General features: G+C 46.7%; 1 protein-coding gene across 1 annotated transcript in view; it reads left to right on the top strand.

The window, feature by feature from the left end:
* Window positions 1-20,986, top strand: part of ANTXR1 (ANTXR cell adhesion molecule 1) — a 145,500-nt gene that overhangs the window by 23,304 nt on the left and 101,210 nt on the right. The window contains exons 3-8 of the mRNA XM_083454031.1: window positions 18-89; window positions 3,702-3,783; window positions 3,944-3,977; window positions 8,351-8,430; window positions 12,699-12,767; window positions 14,518-14,598. Of these exons, the coding sequence (XP_083310157.1) occupies window positions 18-89; window positions 3,702-3,783; window positions 3,944-3,977; window positions 8,351-8,430; window positions 12,699-12,767; window positions 14,518-14,598 (418 nt within the window). The remainder of the gene's footprint in view (window positions 1-17; window positions 90-3,701; window positions 3,784-3,943; window positions 3,978-8,350; window positions 8,431-12,698; window positions 12,768-14,517; window positions 14,599-20,986) is intronic.

Below are 20,986 nucleotides of genomic sequence, written 5' to 3'. Positions count from 1 at the left end.
GCGTTCCTTTTTTCCAGCCCCCAGCTGAGGATGTCATTCATTGTTTTCTCAACCAGAGGCTCAACTCTGATGAGGCTCACTGAAGACAGGTAAGAGGAAGCTGGGAAAGCAAGGGTGGGGGTGGGCTGCCAAGGTCTGAGGCTTGCGCCTCATGCATTTTCTTCCTGCACACCTGTGCCGCTTGAGCTTCAGTCTGCGCAACAGAACGAAATGGAAAGTTGGCTTTGAAAGGGCAGGAACAGACACAACTGTGTTGTAACTCTCGTGGACATCTAAAGAAGCTGAATGTTTGAAAACAGTTGCTGGAAACTGCAGCAGGAAAGAGTTCTGTTCTTGTGCTCGAACCCTGCTTACTGGTTAGCCACTTTGAGAAGACTAGGTGGGCCATTGAGCCGACCAACCAGATTCCTCTTTTGTCCTTATGACAGTGCACGTTCAGTTCTGATGGGATGCTTGCCGAATCTTACAGCCCTGGGTTTGACTTCATATCCCTGTTCTGATTTTTGAACCCGTGTGCCTCTGGAGTTTGAAAACCTGCAAAACGTTGCTTTTTAAAGACTGCTGTGGTCCAAAAGCCCTCCAGCACCTTGTCATGGAATATATTTGGGTACTGGGATGGTGCTGCTGGGATTTGCTGCATTCTTGAAACAAACTAGAAGCTAGCCTTGAGAAAATGCCAGCTGGAATGAGGAGGCTGGTTCTTGTGCACAATAATGACACAACTGGCATTTTAAGGTTGTATCCTTGAAGGATTTTGTAATGGTTCTAGGGGTTGCTTGTGCGTAAGCCGGTGCAAACACCCGGCTGGGTTGCCTGAGTGAACCTTTCCTGTCCAGACAGCCACTCACCCGTGGCTGTCTCAATCACTGGCAGAATCTGTCAGTGGGCGTTTCTTAAACTTCTTCCAGCAAAGAAGTTCTTTGACGCCTAGTCTTCTCCTACTCTCTCTGCGCGAAAGCCTTCTGCGCAAGGAGGGCGTAGGCAGCAGAGGACCTCTACTCTACCGGCTGGTCCCCGGCAAGGAGTCATGGGACCGCCTCGCCACTTCCCCCATCTGCCCCCCTTCTCCACTGGTGCTACGCTGATTCTCTTCCCCAGAAGATGGGCTGCCTCTCCCAATCCCGGGACGCTCTCCGGAATCCCTCTGGATTTTGCTCTCTCCCTCCGGCACTGATGGCAGTTCCCTGACAGATTTCTTTAAAAGCCAACTTAAAGTGATGTGGAGCGTGCCCCAGTGCTACAATCAGCCCAATTAAAGTTTCCATAGAATCAATAATAACGAGGGAACTTGTGGAAGAAACGCTTTTCCCTATCCTCTTTCTCTGTGCCACGTGTCGTTTTATTTTATATTGATGATATTCTTTCTCCTGGGGACACCCCCCAAAGTCCCCAAAACACACTTGAAATTGTTAAGCCTTCTGGCCTCATTAACATGATGGTGCTTCTCATCAAGTAGGGAATTAAACAGATAACGTTACTGCGAAATGTTAACCGTTCAGCTGGAATCTCCCTGGAAAACCAAACCTTTTGCACTAATTGTGAACTGAAGAAATGGGAATTTGTCACAAATGTGCACTGCCTGTTGGATTTTGTGGAGACCCCCTCCCCATGTGTTGGCTGAACTGGCAATCTCCTTCCCATGGAGATACCAGCAGCATGAGTTCATTCGGAGATAGTCTGAGGACCACAGAGGCGTTATCTTGGCTTGAAAACCTTCCGAACTCCACTTGGCTCCTTCGAGTCAGTTTTCACAGCTGAGTGAAACACCACAGAGCCCACCCTGCTCAGCCTGTTTTTAATCTGTCTGTGTGCCTGCGTTTTGAAAAGATTACATTGGATGTCCAGGACTTTTAAAAGTCTTTCCCATGAACTCATTAATCTTGAAGTTGGTTTGGGTGGAGGAAGAGAGGGAAGAGGGTGGCTGCTTTCACATAAATCTGTAGCCTGAAGATTAGACTCTCATAATACTAGAGATTGTGGACGTCCAGTGAAGATTCAGGACAGGTAAAAGGAAGTCGTTTTTCACACAGTGCAACGTTTAACTATGGAACTCAGTCCTGCAGGAATCAGTGATGGATCTGTTTAGCTTCCACAGCTTATAACAATCGCTTTCTCCATTTGCCTCGAGTTAGACTGATTTTCACCCAGCAATTTAGCAAGGGGGGGGGGAATCCATACCCCTGGGCCACCCCCAAACAATGCCCTGCCATACTCTCTTTCCTCTTTTCTGAAGCCAGGTGAAATTGTCTGCTAAGCTATAGATATGTTACACCAGGGATGTCCAACTCCCAAGAGGCTGCGATCTACTCACAGTGTAAAAAGACTGGCAGTGATCCACCCATTGTCGTTGGATGGATCAAAGTTCTTGGGCTTTTTCTGGGGAGCCAAAGTTGTTCAGCTTTTTTTTAGGAAGCAAACGAATGAAGGAAATGTAAAGTTTTATCTCTATGACTATGATATATGCAGCTAGCATCTATGTTACATTGTTACAAGTATATGAATGAAGGAAGGAAATGGAATATATGAATGAATGAAACTGAATGAGCATTGTGATATACACAGAACATAATCAAAAGTCGATTATATAAAACACAGTTTTGGGTCCTGAATCCACAGTCAAATAGTGGACCTTAATCGGATGGTCAACTTTTTGGCTAGGAACCAAATGTTGCTGAGCCTTTTTGGGAAAGGCAAAGTTGTTCAGCTTTTCTTAGGGAGCCAGAGTGGTTGAACTTTTTTATGAAACAGTAGTTGTTGAGATTTTGATTTATTTATTTTTTACTTTTTATTTTTTGGGGGAAGGAGATCCCTGAGAGACCAGAGATCTACCAGGAACACCCCGCGATCTACCAATAGATCGTGATCTACCTGTTGGAGGTGCCTGTGTTACACAATGCGATTTATAAACTCTAGCTATATAAACTTCATTGATTCATCAAAATATTGGGAGCAAGAAGGTCCAGCTGCTTAAATTCTGTGTAACATGAAGGCGAGGACTGGCTGGGAGGGACAGAATAAAGAAGGCCACCTTGCCCAACCCCCTGCAATGCAGGAATACTTACAAGGTGTTCAATAAACTGGTCCTGAGCACAGCTTGGGCCCCAGGATACAGTCTGAAGTGCACCTAGGAGTCTACCACCTTGCGGAAACTAATCAGGTCTGATCAGTACCTGGAAGGGAGACTGTTCAGTGAATATATCTGCATTCTCTTGTGTTCCATTGATGGTAGAAAGGCAGGATATTGATGTAAGGAAATGTATTACAAAAATGAAAAGAACATGCTTGACATAACTTCATTTATTTATAAAAATATTTGTATGCCGCTGTGTCATAAAATATAAATACTGTATAATCAGTTTGCAGCAGTAAAAACAAACAAACAAAATACAGCAAAACCATAAAAGTTAAAAGCAGATATCAATTTACTATTGTGGATGGATGTATACTTAATTGCCTGGGTTGGCTTGGCGAAATAGAAAGGTTTTCCACAGGTGCTTAAAGACGGCACGGAAAGTTGAGTTGGCTAAATTCAGCATCTAAAAATGTGCCCCCTGTTTCAGCTGCGTTGCATTTCATTTTGAAGATAGTTTGGAACAGGCAGATCTAAAATCTTTATATCTGAATGTTATTCCTTGTGCACCAATTTTATCCATCGCGAGTTGGCTTTCCCTCAGCGGAGATGTTGTGTTCTGCTGTTTCAGAGAGCAGATCCGTCAAGGCTTGGAGGAGCTCCAGAAGGTCTTGCCAGGAGGAGACACCTACATGCACGAAGGCTTCGAGAGGGTAAATCGCAAACCGCACCAGCATGACACTTGCTCCCAATCACACTGTGGGTGGGCAGCGGGTGGATCAGGCCTGAAACATTGCTGTTTCCAAACATGGCCCCTTATTCTTCTCACGTTCTTCTTTATGGTTCTGATGGTCATTTTTGTTTCTCTTTCAGGCAAGTGAGCAAATTTACCATGAAAATGTTCAAGGTAAGAATGAGGTTGGGGGTCACAAAATGGAAGCCTAGAACTTGCCAATCAGAAGGTTGGCGGTTCAAATCCCCATGATGGGGTGAGCTCCCGTTCCTCGGACCCTGCTCCTGCCAACCTAGCAGTTCAAAAGCACGTCAAAGTGCAAGTAGATAAATAGGTACTGCTCTGGCGGGAAGGTAAACAGCGTTTCCGTGCACTGTTCTGGTTTGCCAGAAGCGGCTTGGTCATGCTGGCCACATGACCCGGAAGCTGTAAGCCGGCTCCCTCAGCCAATAAAGCGCTGCAACCCCAGAGTCGTCCGCGACTGGACCTAAAGGTCAGGGGCTCCTTTACCTTTACCTTAAATGGAAGTTGCTTTATTGTCCTGTAAGTGATGGACGGATGGTACCTGCCTCTTCTGCTGCCCTAACTATGGGAAATGTCATGTTTAGATCCCTACCCTTGAACTGACTTGCTCAAAAAGGGAACCTAAAGAACTGAGGCCAACAGCAGTAACAAGTCTCCAGGCCTTATTGACATATTAAAAGCCAACCTATTGCTGGGTCTAGTTATGGGATCAGCCTGAGAGTTCTTAAGCAACTGGAATGTGGATCTGTGATTTGTCCCTAAGGTCAGCTTTTATACCTGAGGACTGGGAAGGGCTTGCTCTGAGTTTACCATTTGTTCTAAAACAGTTTATAGAATTAAAGGATTGCAGTTGGAAAGGATCCTGAGCCTCATCTAGTCCAACTGCCAGTAATGCGAGAGTTACAGATAAAGAATCCATCTAACCTTTGCTGAAAAACTTCCAGTGAAGGAGAGTGAGAAAGCTCACAGTTCAAGACTCAGACCCCAAAATGGCATTTGATGACCTAGAACAGGCATAGGCAAACTCGGCCCTCCAGGTGTTTTGAGACTACAGTCCCCATCATCCCTGTCCTGTTACCTAGGGATGATGGGAGGTGTAGTCCCAAAACATCTAGAGGGCTGAGTTTGCCTATGCCTGACCTCGAGTTTAAAATGGAGGAGCAGCCAAACAAGAATTTATGCTTAAGTGGGGTCCTGGATAATGAGAAAGAGTGGGGAGACATGTCTAGGTTTCTTACTGAATAACTAGCGTAAACTTGGGGTTTCCACTTTCGATCCAGGAACTGAGCAGGCAGCACAGGAGTCCTGGCCAGAGATACTGCACTAATAAACTGACCTGAGATATTCGTGATTTGATTTGAATATTATCACGTTAAGGAGTTGGTTTTTAAAGCCCTTCACAATTTGAGAACTGAAGTCTGGCAAAGTAAGTTTTAGATGGCCCCAATCCTCTTGGGTGCTACTTTTTTTCAATTGCTTTCCTCAACTGCCCCAGAAAGCAGCTGAACCCAAGACTAGCAGAGTATCTAAACTGATTTTTCATTCTCTCCAGCAATGTGGCAATTAAAAAAAAAAAATCTGCTCTTGGGTCTTTTTTGGGGGGAGAGCACTCTAACCATAAGGTATTTTAAAGAGGCTGTTAATTACTGGGGCTTTTGCTTTTTTCTCCCTTGCAGGTAGAAGTCTTGCGATTATATTTAGCTTTGACAAGTGCAAAATGTCATCTTTAGCATGTAATCCTTGATTTCAGAGGCCTCTCGGATTTATTGCAAGGAGCTGCCGGCAACCATCCAAATTACCTTTAATTGGTTCTGCTTCATGATGGTTGTGTGCTTTTCGGTTGATACCGATGACAAGCCTGGGCCGGGCTTAAGAGCGAGATAACAATCTCCTTGGGAGAAGAATGCATTTTGGCAGGCGGTGCTGCAATCTAGATGATAATATGCTTGGCTCTTCTACTTTACAAGCAATTCTGTCATAGTGGGGCCAGCTCCCAAATAGGTCCAGGGTTCATGAACCTTCCAGAGCATCATTTGCACCTGGGGCCAAACTCTATAGGGTGGAGGGCACAGAAGCAACCATTGATTCATTTGTTTATAGCATTTATATCCCACCTTTTTCTCCAAGGAGCTCAAGATGGTGAACATGGTTCTCCCCCTCCTCATTTAAACCCACAACAGCCCTGTGAGGCTGTGGAGCGATATTGTGACTGGCTCCAGGGCCACCTAGTGAGATACAACATAACTGAGTGGAGATTTGAACCCTGGTCTCCCAGGCCCTAGTCCAACACCTTAACCACTATGCCACACTGGCTCTGGCATGGTTCCAACTCTCCCTTCCTCACCCTAAAAGGTAAAGGGACCCCTGACCATTAGGTCAAGTTATGACTGACTCTGGGGTTGCTGTGCTCATCTCGCTTTATGGCCGAGGGAGCCGGCATACAACTTCCAGGTCATGTGGCCAGCACGAGTAAGCCACTTCTGGCGAACCAGAGCAGTGCACGGAAACGCAGTTTACCTTCCCACCGAAGCGATACCTATTTATCTACTTGCACTTTGACGTGCTTTCAAACTGCTAGGTTGGCAGGAGCAGGGACCGAGCAATGGGAGCTCACCCCATCAATGGGATTCGAACTGCCGACCTTCTGATCGGCAAGTCCTAGGCTCTGTGGTTTAACCCACAGCGCCACCCGTGTCCTCACCGTACTATAGGACAAAGGTGGGCTGACTCACAGAGCATGAGTCGCTGATAAGTTTTAGAAAGCATGAGTGTGTGCTCACAGTTGTTCCACTGATCTGTGCTTCTGAATATGCCCTCTTGCTTATGGGCATCAGAAGTATCTTTCTGGGTTAAGCCCAAGGTCAGCCTCGTCCAGTGTCCTTACCATCAATGCCAGCAGTGAGCTACCAGGTTGCCCAGTAGACTCTGCCTTTCCTTCTGGCCACCCATGGCAGAACTGTTAGAATTCCTGCTCCATGGTTGCAGTCATGGGATTGTTGTCTATCACATGATGGTGTGTGTTTTCATTCCACAGAGTGGGAAGTGACGGAGACAGGATGTTTGTGTTACTGTGTTCCGTGAAGTGGGACTATTGTCCTTTTCCCCCCTCTTTGCTGTCTGATGCTAGAAAGAGAGGGAGCCACGTTGCAGTGCTCCGTGTGTGTTTATATGTAAATAAAGTAGATTAGCCAAAATGCTGAGTTGCTGAGGTCTGTTATGCAAGCTGTGAAGACTCTGCAGATCCCTAAGTGTGCCTTTAATTGGTTGGCATCAGTCGCTGTGATGTTCGGGCAGAAGAAAGCTTATGAAGCTCCCGAACGATTGACCAGGAGGGAGGGAACATACCAGTCGGGCATGTGTCTCTGCCAGAGTCCTACTCGAGTGTAGGCTGAACTCCTGACAAGAACTTGTCTCATGGCATGATGACGTCACACTCTTATGCATTACCCTCTTTATAATTGACTGACAGTGACAGAAGGTGGGGAAATGCAGGATGTGGACCCCTGGCAGAGCATAAGGCTCAGTCCCTGCCACCTTCAGGTATTCCTGCCTAATATTCCTGATTGAAGCCCTGGAGAGGCACTGTCAACTAGTGTGGACAATACTGAGCCAGCTGGATCTCTTTGCATGCCAAAGATCCCATCTTCCGTCCCAGGCATCTGCAGGCAGAGCTGGAAAAGCCTCTCTGCCTCAAATCATGAAGACCAGCTGCTGCCACTCCGTGTAGACAGCTCTGAGCTGGAAGGACCAGTGATCTGACCTGGGAGAAGGCAGCTCCCTGTGTTACTGTCATGCCATGGCACGAGGCACATCCTGTTAGATGTCACTGATGGGATGGAGGAGCCAGATTCTGTGGCTTGTTCTGGAGGCAGCTGCACATTTGCTGCCATGCCTGGTTTGGTCCTTGGGCAGAAACATGTGATGCTATGTTTAAGTCAACACCTAAGGCAGGCATAGGCAAACTCTGACCTCCAGATGTTTTGGGACTACAATTCCCATCATCCCTGACCTCTGGTCCTGTTAGCTTGGGAATGATGGGAGTTGTAGTCCCAAAACATCCGGAGGGCCGAGTTTGCCTATGCCTGGCTTAAGGTGTAAACGGTAGCTGTGCCGAAGAGGCATTTGGAAGAATCTGTAATGCGCAGGGATGCATCAGAGATCCACAACAGACTGTGCCCCCTTGCTGTGTGTTTGCTTGGTTGCAAATCCAAGCCTATTGCTGTATACTCTTCAGTGATGGTTGGAAAGTCACAGATACCAGCTGTAATTCTTCTCTTGTGGCCTGAAAAGCACAATAATGCTGTAGAGCAAGTCGTGCTTTAAAGCTCCATGTCCAAGTGCCTTTTTTTGCACCAGAGTTTTCCCTCCTGCATTTTAGGGGGTTGGACTAGATGACCATCAGAGTTCCCGTCCGACTTCACAGTTCTGTGATTCCATGATTCCATGCATCGACATGCCATTTGATAATGCTCCACTTCATTTCCTCACTCACCATATTAATGGAACGGCTTTCCTCTCTTCAGGTTATAGGACGGCTAGTGTCATCATTGCACTGACAGACGGAGAGCTTCACGAGGACCTTTTCTTCTATGCAGAAAGAGAGGTAAATGGGATGGGTTGAAAATCAATGGGAAGATGAGGGGGTGGGCGCCTGGCTCCCCATACCTGCCTGTTCAGTCAAAGGTGGGTTTTGTCAGCAGGGAAATTCTTTGTCTTGCCTTCAGTGAAACTGTGTGAACCAAATAACCTGCTTATGTGGGTCATGTATGGTTCTTGAATATATGGAGTCTATATTTCTTCTGATCACGAACAAAAGACCTTGCCCTTTCTCCCTACTAATGCCAACCTGCCTTCACACAACCGATGCGAGTGGCGCTGTGGCCTCTTGGGCTTGCCGATCAGAAGGTTGGCGGTTTGAATCCGCACAACGGGGTGAGCTCCTGTTGCTCTGTCCCAGCTCCTGCCTACCTAGCAGTTCGAAAGCACGTCAGTGCAAGTAGATAAATAGGTACTGCTGTGGTAGGAAGGTAAACAGTGTTTCTGTGTGCTCTGGTTTCCGTCATGGTGTTCCGTTTAGTCATGCTGGCCACATGACCTGGAAAGCTGTTTGTGGACAAATGCCAGCTCCCTCGGCCTGAAAGCAAGATGAGCGCCGCAACCCCATAGTCGCCTTTGACTGGACTTAACTGTCCAGGGGTCCTTTACCTTTTACCTGTACAGACCAAATTTTAGGGAGCAGAGCTTCTGCATCAGAGGCAAGGCAGTCTGGACAGATGCGATTCCTGGCCTCTTCTAGAGACGTCAAGCTCTTTGCCTGACCAGCCTTGCTGTGGAGAAGCAGAGAGTGGTATATGCTGGCTGTTCAGTTCTGTGGTCATGGCACTTGCCAATTCACAGAGGAAGGGTTGAGACTGAGCGACCTATCCCAGTACTCCCATCTTTTAGAAACCCTCATACTAAAATGCTCCTCCCATCACAATGCACGCTTGCTGCAGACAGCTTCTCAAGCACATTGCAAGAGATCTCATAAGTGAACCTGTATGGTTGGGTGTCAGCAAAACCAAGTGTCCACGAGGAAATTATGGGACCACCATGTAAACAGCAGAGGCAGCCCAGAGGGCTTTCTCCTACCCAGTCCATAGCCACATCTCAGCTGGGATTTGAAAGTTCAAATGCATCCCATCCAAACCACATGTAGCATTTGACCCATCCGTCTAGACCACACTGGCTTCCACTGACCGCCTCCAAGAATCGGCCGGGCTTACCAACACCCAGTTTCATCCAAAACCCTCTTCTTAGCCATGTTCCTTTACAACCCCTATTCTTATTAAAAACCCAAGAAAAGGCACAGCCTTTATCTCCCTTCTCCGTGCAGATGAAAAACCAACATTTTATCTCTCTCCAGGTTTTTCAGAAAAGCAAAGGACCCCTTTCTTTGAGACAACTCGTTCATTAATCTTGTTTTGCCTCAGGAGACAGTGAGCTATCGGGTTCTGTGAGGCCGATGGCATATCTTTGCACCCATAAAGATCATGTTTTGCCTGTCTGACTCTGTCTGCCTGGTGATCAAAACTGGCATGTGTTTTAAGCAAGCCTGACAGCAAGACTTTTGATTTGTTTCTGGAGACTCAGACAGACAAGGGGAACTTTGTCCAGACAAGCTGGAAGCCACAGACTGACAGTTCAGAGGCCTGTCTGATAGATAGATGCATGTGACAAAATGACTGCAGAGTTCACCTAAAATTGCACCTCATTTGGGGAAAGAATAAGAAAATGGAAACAGATCTGTTAGCTTTTCTATGTGCAGGGCCCTTGGCAACCACTAAGGAGTAAGAACTGGATCTGGCCCCAAATGAGAGGTCCCTTGATGTGGAGCGTTGTGAGACCATCATGCCATATGTCGTCTCCCTGGTGCGATTTTAAATTTTTTATTGAAAAGCAGGTCAGCACCAACACTTTGAATTGTGCCCGGAAACGTCCTGGGAAAACCAGTGGAAAATCCAATTGCCATTTGCTCCAATTCAGTGTTAAAACACAGGACCTCTGATCCCTCAGGCTGTGCTGAATGGCCATGAAGGGCCAATGCATCTTTTGCAAGCAGGCCACAGACTGTGGTATCTATTCCTAGTCAGAGAAAGCAGCCTGGCCAAACCAATCCCAATTCCTCAGTAACAGGATAAGGCAACTGGATGTGCTCCATGCATAACGTTCCCCTCCCTGGATTTGATTTGATTTTTTTGCAGTGGGTGGAGTTGGGAGTTCAGGCCAGCGGTTGTCACAACTGGGAGATCACCCTCCTCCCTGCATGGATGTTGCAACAAACCACCCCCTGCCATTTAAACACACAAAAGGAAGCAAAAGCTTTAGGGTGGCTGAGCCAGGTTTTTCGGAGCTTTAAGAGGGAGCTTGGGACGCGGGTGGCGCTGTGGTCTAAACCACTGAGCCTAGGGCTTGCTGATCGGAAGGTCGGCGGTTCAAATCCCCGCCATGGGGTGAGCTCCCGTTGCTCTGTCCCAGCTCCTGCCAACCTAGCAGTTCCAAAGCACGCCAGTGCAAGTAGATAAATAGGTACCCCTTCAGCGGGAAGGTAACAGCATTTCCATGCGTGCTCTGGTTTTGCCAGAGGCTTTGTCATGCTGGCCACATGACCCGGAAGCTGTCTGCAGACAAAGGCTGGCTCCCTCGGCCAGTAAAGTGAGATGAGTGCCGCAACCCCAGAGTCATTCGCGACTGGGCTTAATTGTCAGGGGTTCCTTTACCTTTAAGAGGGAGCATAGCAGGCAAAAGAGTCAGTGTTACAGAGCTGTTATTTCTCCAGTACATCCCAGGTCAGAGTGGCATGCATGTCGTTAGTTGGGTAGTCTCCAGTGCGTTGTTTTATTGACTCTTAACAGGATTTTGATCCTTGATTCTGGCTGATTGTGTATCTGCTCAAGGGCGAGAGAGATGCTGTATCTGGCAGCCTGATGAAATGCCGCGCTGTGATGGTGTGAAAACTTGGATTTGTTCTGACCAGAAGCTGGAGGGAATTATTAACTGGAATGGAAATGTGGAGGTGGTGGTGAGGTTTCCCCCACATCCCCAGTAAAAGTAGAATTTTGAGCCTTGAACACCCAAATGGAAAGATTCCTTTTGTGGAATGAAAATTAAGGAAGTCCAGCAAAAAAAAAAAAAAGTGATGATAATAAAACTTGGGCAGAAACAAATTTGCATTTGCAAGAAACAGGTCCACTAGCTAGATCTGAATTTTCCCCCTTCTTCTTCTTCTTTCATCTCTTATTTCAATCACATTGTTTCTGTTTTTTATTATTCTGGCCCTGGTTTTTTGTTATGCTATCATTTGTTTTATGACAAGTCACCTTGGGATCCTTTTCTGGGACTGAAAGGGGGCATACAAATTTTCTTCTAAAACTCTAATACATCAGTTCTGACAGTATAGCATTAATCCTTATTAATTCAAATATTATATCATTTAAAGTTCAGGAGGTGACTAGCTTCTGTACCTGCTCTCTGGTGAGCCAGGGCCTGGAAGCATATTCTTGCTTTGGCAGCTGCTGGGCAAATGGATCAGGTCCAGCTTACTGGTTGGCAGTGGGCAGCCCAGTGTGATGTAGTGGTTAGAGTGCTGGGCTAGGATCTAGGAGGGACCAGGGTTTAAATCCCCACCCAGCCATGAAATTCACTGGGTGATCTTGAGCTACTCACTCACTCACTCTCAGCCTAGCCCACCTCTGGGGAGAACCTTGAGCTCCTTGGAATATAAATGTAAAGGTGGAATATAAATAAAAAATAAAAAATGATATAGCGATGGCAGAAGCACCAGTCAGAAGGCTGCAGTGGCGTAGCGTGGGGGGTGCAGGGGGGGCCGGCCGCATCGGGCGCAACATCTGGGGGTTAGGGTTAGGGGGCGCAAATCCACGGGTTAGGGGGCGCAAATTACTTGCCTTGCCCTGGGTGCTGACAACCCACGCTACGCCACTGGAAGGCTGGACTCCTCTGGGCCTACCATTTTCATTTGGGAAAACTAAAGTTCAATACCTCCCTGTTGGCTGTCATGGCTAAACTTCTTTCCCCCTTTTGACAGAAGTGGATGAAATTTGAAGGAAATATCTCTTTTCAATGTCTCCATTTCCTGTAACTTTAAGACGCTCTCTTTTCCCTACTGGTGAACTTGTAGACAGACTTGTTAGGCGTCGGCAGGGAAAATGGCTGGATGGATGGGTGGGTGGGTAGGAGAGAGTTAGTCATCACTTCTTTAAAGGAAGCTCAGACCTGAAGGAAGCCACAAAGCCAAGCCATGAAAACCATGTTCACATGATTATGTCTTTAATCTGTGTGGGCAATTATCTATTCTTTATTCTCTTGCTCAAGGCAAACCGATCCCGTGACCTTGGGGCAACTGTGTACTGCGTTGGTGTGAAAGATTTCAATGAAACACAGGTAAGTTCCCAATATACCAGATTTGCACAAAACAGCAGGGGTTTTTTTTAAGTGTGTGTCCATCTTTTACAGGAACATTTTGTAAGAATGCCAGCAGCATTTGCGCTTGGGAACTCCCTGCCTATTGAGATCAAGTAGGCGCCTTCGCTGTAATGTTTTTGGCACCTGCTAAAAAGATTATTGTTTAGACGAGCCTACAAGATGTTTAGAAAGTTAACGCGAGTTTAATCTTTTGTCAGCCTATTGCTATTTCAACTTTTTGCAGCTTTAAAATTATTGCTGTTCATTTTTCTTGGTGATAGGTTTATTCTTTCATCTTTTTTGTAAACTGAGATTGGGTTTTTTCCACAGTCAGTGATGAATAAACTTTATGACTAAAATAAGAGAGCCAGTGCTACTTATGGCATGTTTGCTCAGTTCCACACCTCCATTCTCCACATATGCTAATGTTATAAGAATCTTTAGGTCTTATAAATATATAATAAATGTTCACAAATGTACCAAGCAAACACATATATAAATATATAAACCACATGCCTAAAACCCACAGGAAAAGTCCTAAAGCCATTTTGACTCTTTCAGTCAACTCAAATATTTCTCTACAAGGTCGAAGGAAATGCAGAAACCTCCCCATTGTCTCTGTCCTCACAAATCCTGCCTTAAGGGCACATTTAAGGTGTGAATAGGGTGAGCCTGTGACCTGGCTCAGGAATTAAGTATTATCGTTACAACAGGATGGCCAGGCTCCCCAGGTAATCCAGTCAAGTGACCATTAACAGGTAACCTGGCAGACAGGGTAAAAACAACGCACTCAGATTTCTGTTGTAGACCGCCTTTTCTGCTATGTAGGTATGATGTATCTGGGGGGTGGTCTTGGGCTACACCCCTTTTGTGATGTATGTATGGTGTTTCTGGGGGTGGTCTTGGACTCCAGGGTGGGCAATTTAAAATGTCTATATAAGGGCGGGCACGCCTTTCTTCTGGGTCCTCCTCTTTTCCTGCATGTGGGGAAGCACCCTGTTGCGACAGTTAATAAAGATCAGGCTTACTAGCTGCTTTGCTTCTCAATATTCTCTGGTTGGTCTCTGTTATTTTCTCCTACCAATAGAGAACCTACGAAAGGACTCTGTATGGGCTCTTGGGTACCCCATAAGGGAGAAGGAGCAGTTTTATTACTTATAACACTAACCATCCTCAAACACCTGAAGGCTGTAACATTTGAGATGGAACTAGCTTGTTTTCTGCTGCTCCAGAGGGGAGGACCCAAACCAACTGATTCAAATCACAAGAAAGGAGCTTCCACGTAAATATTAGGAAGAGTTTTCTGACAGTAAGAGCCGTTAGACAGTAGAACAAGAGTCCCCCTGAAGGTGTTGGACTCTCCTTTGTTGGAGGTTTTTAAACAGAGGTTGGATGGCCAGCTCTCAAGGAGCCTTTTAGCTGTGGCTCCTTTAGCAGGGGGTTGGTCTAGATGACCCTTGGGGATCCCTTCCAATTCCAAGAGACTATAAAACAAAAACAAAGCATTTTATGTTTTCGAAGGGACTGCAAATCCTGCTAAACCCGATTGTGGGACAAAAGAAATCACAGTGCATTGGCCACTGGCACGTTAAAAGCAAACACACGAAAACCACCGTTGCCTGTTAGCCACAGCCCCTGGGTTGCTTGGCCAAGACTTTGCGTTCAAGTCCTCCTTATGACATTGTTTGCTGGCTGCTGACACGTTTGACCCTTTTTGTTGCTGTTCCAGCTGGCACGGATCGCTGACAGCAAGGATCACGTCTTCCCCGTGAATGATGGCTTCGAAGCTCTGCAGGGAATCATTGACTCTGTAAGTATCACTTACCATTGTGTTCATTTTACGACTCTTGTAAAAGCACCAGTGTTGTTGCCAGAAACCAGGCATTTATCACTATCCTGACATCCGAGGGCCTCCTCTTCTGTAGTAGCAGGAATGGAACGGAAGGGCTGGACCTGGGTGGGGGGTGGGAATGGGCTTGGATGATGGACAGGAGATGCCACAGGCTTGTTTACGGTTAGCAAGTACAAAGCGTGGAGAGGCTTTTGCCAAGAGGTCAATGGTTGGGCGAGATGTCTGTGCCTCCCCCAGGGGAAGTGGCAGATTCGCTGTTGCAGATGAAGTGCTCCAGTCCGGCTGCAGGGTTGCAAATGCTTCCATTTGGAGTGGGGGCCATTGGCAGGCAGCGCAATCCTAAGCAAGCCAGCGCTCTGAGTGCCTCATAGGATTGCAGCCTTAACTGTGCAAGTGGCGCGATTGAGGTTGTGTCAACCATGATTTAGATCTGTTCTTAGTCTGTGCTTGCGAAGGTGAAGCATGCATGAACAATGGAGCCGGTCAGAAAATTACCGTATTTTTCACTCTATAAGGCGCACCAGACCACAAGACGCACCTAGTTTTTGGAGGAGGAAAACAAGAAAAAATATATTCTGAATCTCGGAAGCCAGAACAGCAAGAGGGATCGCTGCGCAGTGAAAGCAGCAATCCCTCTTGCTGTTCTGGCTTCTGGGATAGCTGCGCAGCCTGCCTTCGCGCCATAAGACGCACACACATTTCCCCTTACTTTTTAGGAGGGAAAAAGTGAGTCTTATAGAGCAAGAAATATGGGTAAATGCAAAAGGGAGCATCGGATCAATTTGTTTGAATAAGGGAATGTGGTTTATTTCTTTTTGTTTCTGGCTGGTAGCCTACGAAAAATGTGTGAAACATGGTTGGAACAACATGCAACAACCAGGAACAACATGCATATAATGACGTCTGCCTGAAGCACCACCAAGAGCTGGTTTCACATGGCAAACGTCATACTCCCACAGATGTGCCCTAGCGCCTTTGAGTGGATTTATTTTCACAGCGTCAAGGTGTGGATTTCCCAGTTCAGTTGCACAGAAGGGGCAGGTAGACATGAGCCAGGGCTAAACGGATGTATCAAGGGATTGCAAACCACTACTGTGGCGTGTTTGAGCCACAGATGCACTCCATTGGAAGAGCCTGCCTTCTTGCAGGGCAAGCATTGCAAATTCGGTTTCTAAGCAGATAAGGTAACAAACATCCCAGGCTGCAGTGAGGAAAAGCAAGGTAATAAAACCCTTTAGCAAATTCCTTTACACTTCCCCAAAGACCTTTTGGCTCGATTTTACAACATCCCTTCCCAACATGGTTTTAACACTTAATACAAAAAAACTGCCTATCAGTCAGTCTATACAGATGGATGACCACCTGTCAGGGATTCTTCAGCTGTGATTCCCTCATTGCAGGGGGTTGGACTTGATGACCCTTGGTGTCCCTTCAAACTCTACAATTCTATGTTTCTGTACATCAATATGTTTATCCGGTACATGAGCCTACCTTATTGCAAGGCAAATTGGATCTTGGCCCTCCTCTTCTCTTTCCTAACGTTCGTTTCCAAATTGGACGGGAATCATCAGGTATTGTGAGATTGTAAGAGAGATTTCGTTTGCAGGCTTTCATTCCTTTTGCAGCTGTTCTTAATGGGTTCCAGAAGCAGTTGCCTCTGTGTGTGTGTGTGTGTGTGTGTGTGTACACACATGTGAAAAATCTGGGCAGAGCTGATTATCTGAGCGCTTTCTGGGCTCCTCCCAACCTTACTAGCAGCAATCAGGTTACCCAAGGGTCGCTGTGAAATGATAAAATCTCATAATGGAGGGATCATGTATGTGTGGTGCAGGCATGGCAAGGAATAGCATTCTATGCGCTGAGGAAAAGCTGTACGTTTCCCCATAAATTGGTTGATTATATCTTTCTGGGCAGCCAGAATCTCAGCACAAGGGATCCGTGGGTGGAGAAGCAGAGGAAATAACAGAGGCAGAGCAGGAGAAGAAGAAAATTGTGGTCCTGTGAGTGGGGGGTGGGGGTCAAAACCAGCCCGACGAAAGGGAGGGAGGGTCTAGCAGGGTCTTCATAGGAGCTGCTCTCCTGAAAGAAGAAGAAGAAGAAGAGTTTGGATTTGATATCCCGCCTTTCACTCCCTTTAAGGAGTCTCAAAGCGGCTAACATTCTCCTTTCCCTTCCTCCCCCACAACAAACACTCTGTGAGGGCAGTGAGGCTGAGAGACTTCAGAGAAGTGTGACTGGCCCAAGGTCACCCAGCAGCTGCATGTGGAAGAGCAGGGAATCGAACCTGGTTCACCAGATTACGAGTCCACCGCTCTGAACCACTGCACCACACTGGCTCTCCTGCTTTCAGAGCAGCTGCTTTCAATGCACAAAGTAGAAGGAGGGAGACATTCATATGGAGTGTGGTGCAGTGAAATGGTTAGGGTGTTGGATTGGGACCTGGAACATGAAATTCACTGGGTGTGACCCTGGGCAAGTCACTGCCTCTCGGCCTAACCCACCTCCTAGGGTTGTTGTGGGGCTAAAATGGGGAGGAGAAGTACCGTATTTTTCACTCCATAAGATGCACCTGACGATAAGACACACCTAGTTTTTAGAGGAGAAAAACAAGAAAAAAAATATATTCTGAACAAAGCAGTGGATGTATGATTTTTGTGGTTCATGCTGTGGCCACAGACATGATATGTGATTTGACGGTGAGTTTGGGGTAGCCGAATGCAAAAATCCTGAGGATCCATGTGGATCTGTGCTTTGCGCCATTGTGGCCCCACACAACAGTGGATGCATGATTTTTTGGGTGCAGGCTGTAGCCATGGACATGCTATGTGAATTTGGGGTGACCCAATGCAAAAATCCTGAGGATCCATGTGCTTTTACCTCCCCCCGCACCTAGGCAGCCTACTTTTTTGCTAGTATCCCTTATCTCCCTCCTGACCGCTTGCCGATCAGCTGCTCAGCGGCTTCATTTCAATACCCCCTTCCGTCTATTAAAAAAAAAAGCACAATTTGCTTTTCACCCCTGGGCAATTTGGCTCCAGGGACCACGCATTCGCTCCATAAGATGCATAGACATCTCCCCTTACTATTTAGGAGGAAAAAGGTGCGTCTTATGGAGCGAAAAATACAGTATGTATGCCGCCTAATAAATAAACATAATAAATAAATAGAATAAAGTGTGAAATCAATCCCTCTGGCACCCTTGGGTGCATGCTAGATTATATTTATTTATTTTATTGTTATACTGCATTTCTATTCCACCGTTTTCTCCAGTGAGCTCAAGGTGGGGTTCATTGTCGTCGTCCCCCCCATCTCATTTAATCCCCACAAAAATCCTGCAAGGTCGCTTAGGCTGAGAGCTACATTGACTGGCCCAAGGGAACCCAGTGAGCTTCATGGCTGAGTTCTGGTCTCCCACATCGTAGTCCAACACTCTGACCGCTACACTAGCTGATCCCTATCCCTCGCGTTGAGGGCCAAGCTGGCACCGAGGGCAACCCCGAGAGAGCCCGCGTGGGGCAGTGGTTAGAATCCTGAGATAGGGTCTGGAAGACCAGGGTTCAAATCCCCACTCGGCCGTGAAGCTCACTGGGTGACCTTGGGCCAGTCAGTCACCTCGCTGGGTTGGTTTGGGCCTAACCCACCTCAAAGGGTTGTTGTGGGGATTAAAGGAGGAGTAAGAGTAGACCCAGGGACGCGGGTGGCGCTGTGGGTTAAAGCCTCAGCGCCTAGGGCTTGCCGATTGAAAGGTCGGCGGTTCGAATCCCCACGGCGGGGTGCGCTCCCGTTGTTCGGTCCCAGCGCCTGCCAACCTAGCAGTTCGAAAGCACCCCTAAGTGCAAGTAGATAAATAGGGACCGCTTACTAGCGGGAAGGTAAACGGCGTTTCCGTGTGCTGCGCTGGCTCGCCAGAGCAGCGATGTCACGCTGGCCACGTGACCCGGAAGTGTCTTCGGACAGCGCTGGCCCTTGGCCTCTTTGAGTGAGATGGGCGCACAACCCTAGAGTCTGTCAAGACTGGCCCGTACGGGCAGGGGTACCTTTACCTTTAAGAGTAGACCCATGCATGCCACCTTTAAGCTTTCTGCAGAAAAAGGCAGGTTATGAATGCAGTTAATAAACAAACACCCAGCAGATCCCTGCAGTCTGCGAGGGAGTTTCTCCTGCAAGTTGGAAAGATCTCGGAAGCCTGCTCCATAGTAACTCAGAGGAGCAGGGCCTTTAGTGTGGCTGCCCCTATTCTGTTCCTGTCCAGATTCGAAAGGCACCCACCACCCACACTTTCCAGAAACAGTTGAAGACCTTTTTGCTTCCATCAGCTTTCCCAGCTGGATAAATTTCCCATGTCCCATGTCTGCCCACTCATCTGGGTTTTAGTCCTGTTTTAAATGTATTTGTTGTTTTCTGTGTTTCTGTTTTAAATTATCTGATATGTAAATCACCTTGGTGTGGTGGTTTTAGAAGACAACTAATAAATTAACTGTCATCGCCATCACCATGGAAACCTAAGACCACTGGGGACAAACCATCATTTTTAATGCCAAATGAGCTGAGCCACAGACCAGCTGGGCCGAACCGTGGATTTTGTAGGGGTTTTTCTTCCTCTTCCTTATAGACCACTGTGGCCACCTTTGTTTCTCATGTCAGCTTGAAGAATAGCTTTTAAGGATGTTTTAAGCTTTGCTTTCCGTACCGTCTGCCTCTTAATCCTTTAGCCTCTCACCAAAGAAGTTTTGTGGGTTTTGGCTGTTGATACAAAACAGAACAGAAAACATCCACGGTGGTTTGGAAGGTGATGGATCAATTAACTGTAATAATGAATAAATGCAACTCAGCCTTTGTTCTTGGGGACTGAATGGCAAGGAGGAGTTTGGAGGAGGGTTGCTTTGTTGTGAACTGGCACCCTGCTCTTGCTCCTCTCATGGTTGATCCGCACATTCTTACAAAATAATTCCATGCACAGAAGGCCCCATAAGTGTCCCGTTGACCCCTCACAAAAGGAATCAGGCCTGCCAAAGGCTGCCCTCAACTCCCCACGGCAGAGGGGAGAGCAGGGAGACAGGTTTTATGAGGCCTTTGTCTTGCTTCGCTCTGAGGCAATTTTCTTTGCGGCTTTCAAGAGGGAATTTTTGCAGATCAGGACACGAGTTCAGGAAAAGGCCTCAATCATGGACTTGTCAGACCGCTTGGAAATTCTTGATTTGTTCTGAAAAGACTTTAAACGGTGAAGCACCAAAAGGGTTGTTTGTATTCTTTAATTATTTCACAAAGTTTATATACCGCCGGATTGTAAGGAAAAGAAAAACGTCAAAGTGGCTTATGAAAAGATAAAACAGTAAAATCAAGAAAAAATTGGAATCCTAATGTTGAAACATACAAAAGTCGAAATCCTAAAACGGATTAAAATCACCTCAACTTTCTGAGTGTCTGTCGAAACAATAATGCTTTTAGAATATTTTTAGCAGGCTTTTAGAATATTTTTAGAGTACAGAGAAGGCACCTGCTTGCTCTCAACAGGTAGGGAGTTGCAAAGTGTCGGTTCTGCCACATTAAGCACTGATTTCCATTCTCTGGGAGAGATCTGGGGAGTCTCCATGAGCAGCTCAGGTTTCGTTTCCTCAGAGTTATAATAATAATAATAAATAATAATAAATTTTTGTTTATACCCTGCCCTTCCCGGTTCAGAAAATCGGGCTCAGGGCAGTTAACAACAAATTTAAAACACTTAATTGATGCAACAGAAAACAGCATAAAATACAGTATAAAACATGAATAACAATAAATTTTCAATAATCAATTTGGGGGGGGGGGGGAATCCATCCAATAAACATTAGATGATCACCAGGGCTAGCTGGCTAAATTGAAGGTGTTGAAGGTGACTGGAGATTGTGGTGTCTTTTTTGAGATATATATATTTACACATATATACAGGCTGAGCTGAAGATGGAAGGGCTTCCCACGTCCACACCCCAACTTATTTTGGGTTTCCAGTCATCACCCCACCCCACAAGGCCATCGCTTTGGAGGAACCAGGGTCCACATCTCCACTCACTGGGGGACCTGGGGGGCCAGTGGCTGACTCTCAGCCTAACCCACCTCGCAGGGTTGTTGTGGGGATTAAACGCGGAGGGAGAGAACCTTGAGCTCCTTGAGGAGAAAGATGGGGTAGAAATGCATTAAATCAATAAATAGTGAGCCATGGTAGGACTCCATGCCATGGAGAGTCACTGCTGGCATGGCGTGAGGCCCACCAGACCTGTTATGTACTGAAGTTCTCACCCTGGGCCAGCAGGGGGATACTGTAGATAGTTATGCAAATAAGGGATCGAAAGTGATGTTCAGTGATTGG

This window comes from Podarcis tiliguerta (genome assembly GCF_965153285.1).
Source record: "Podarcis tiliguerta genome assembly, chromosome: 8".
NCBI classification, from domain to species: domain Eukaryota; kingdom Metazoa; phylum Chordata; class Lepidosauria; order Squamata; family Lacertidae; genus Podarcis; species Podarcis tiliguerta.
The sequence above is the reverse complement of the archived record's forward strand: the minus strand, read 5'-3'. Positions and strand labels throughout refer to the sequence as shown.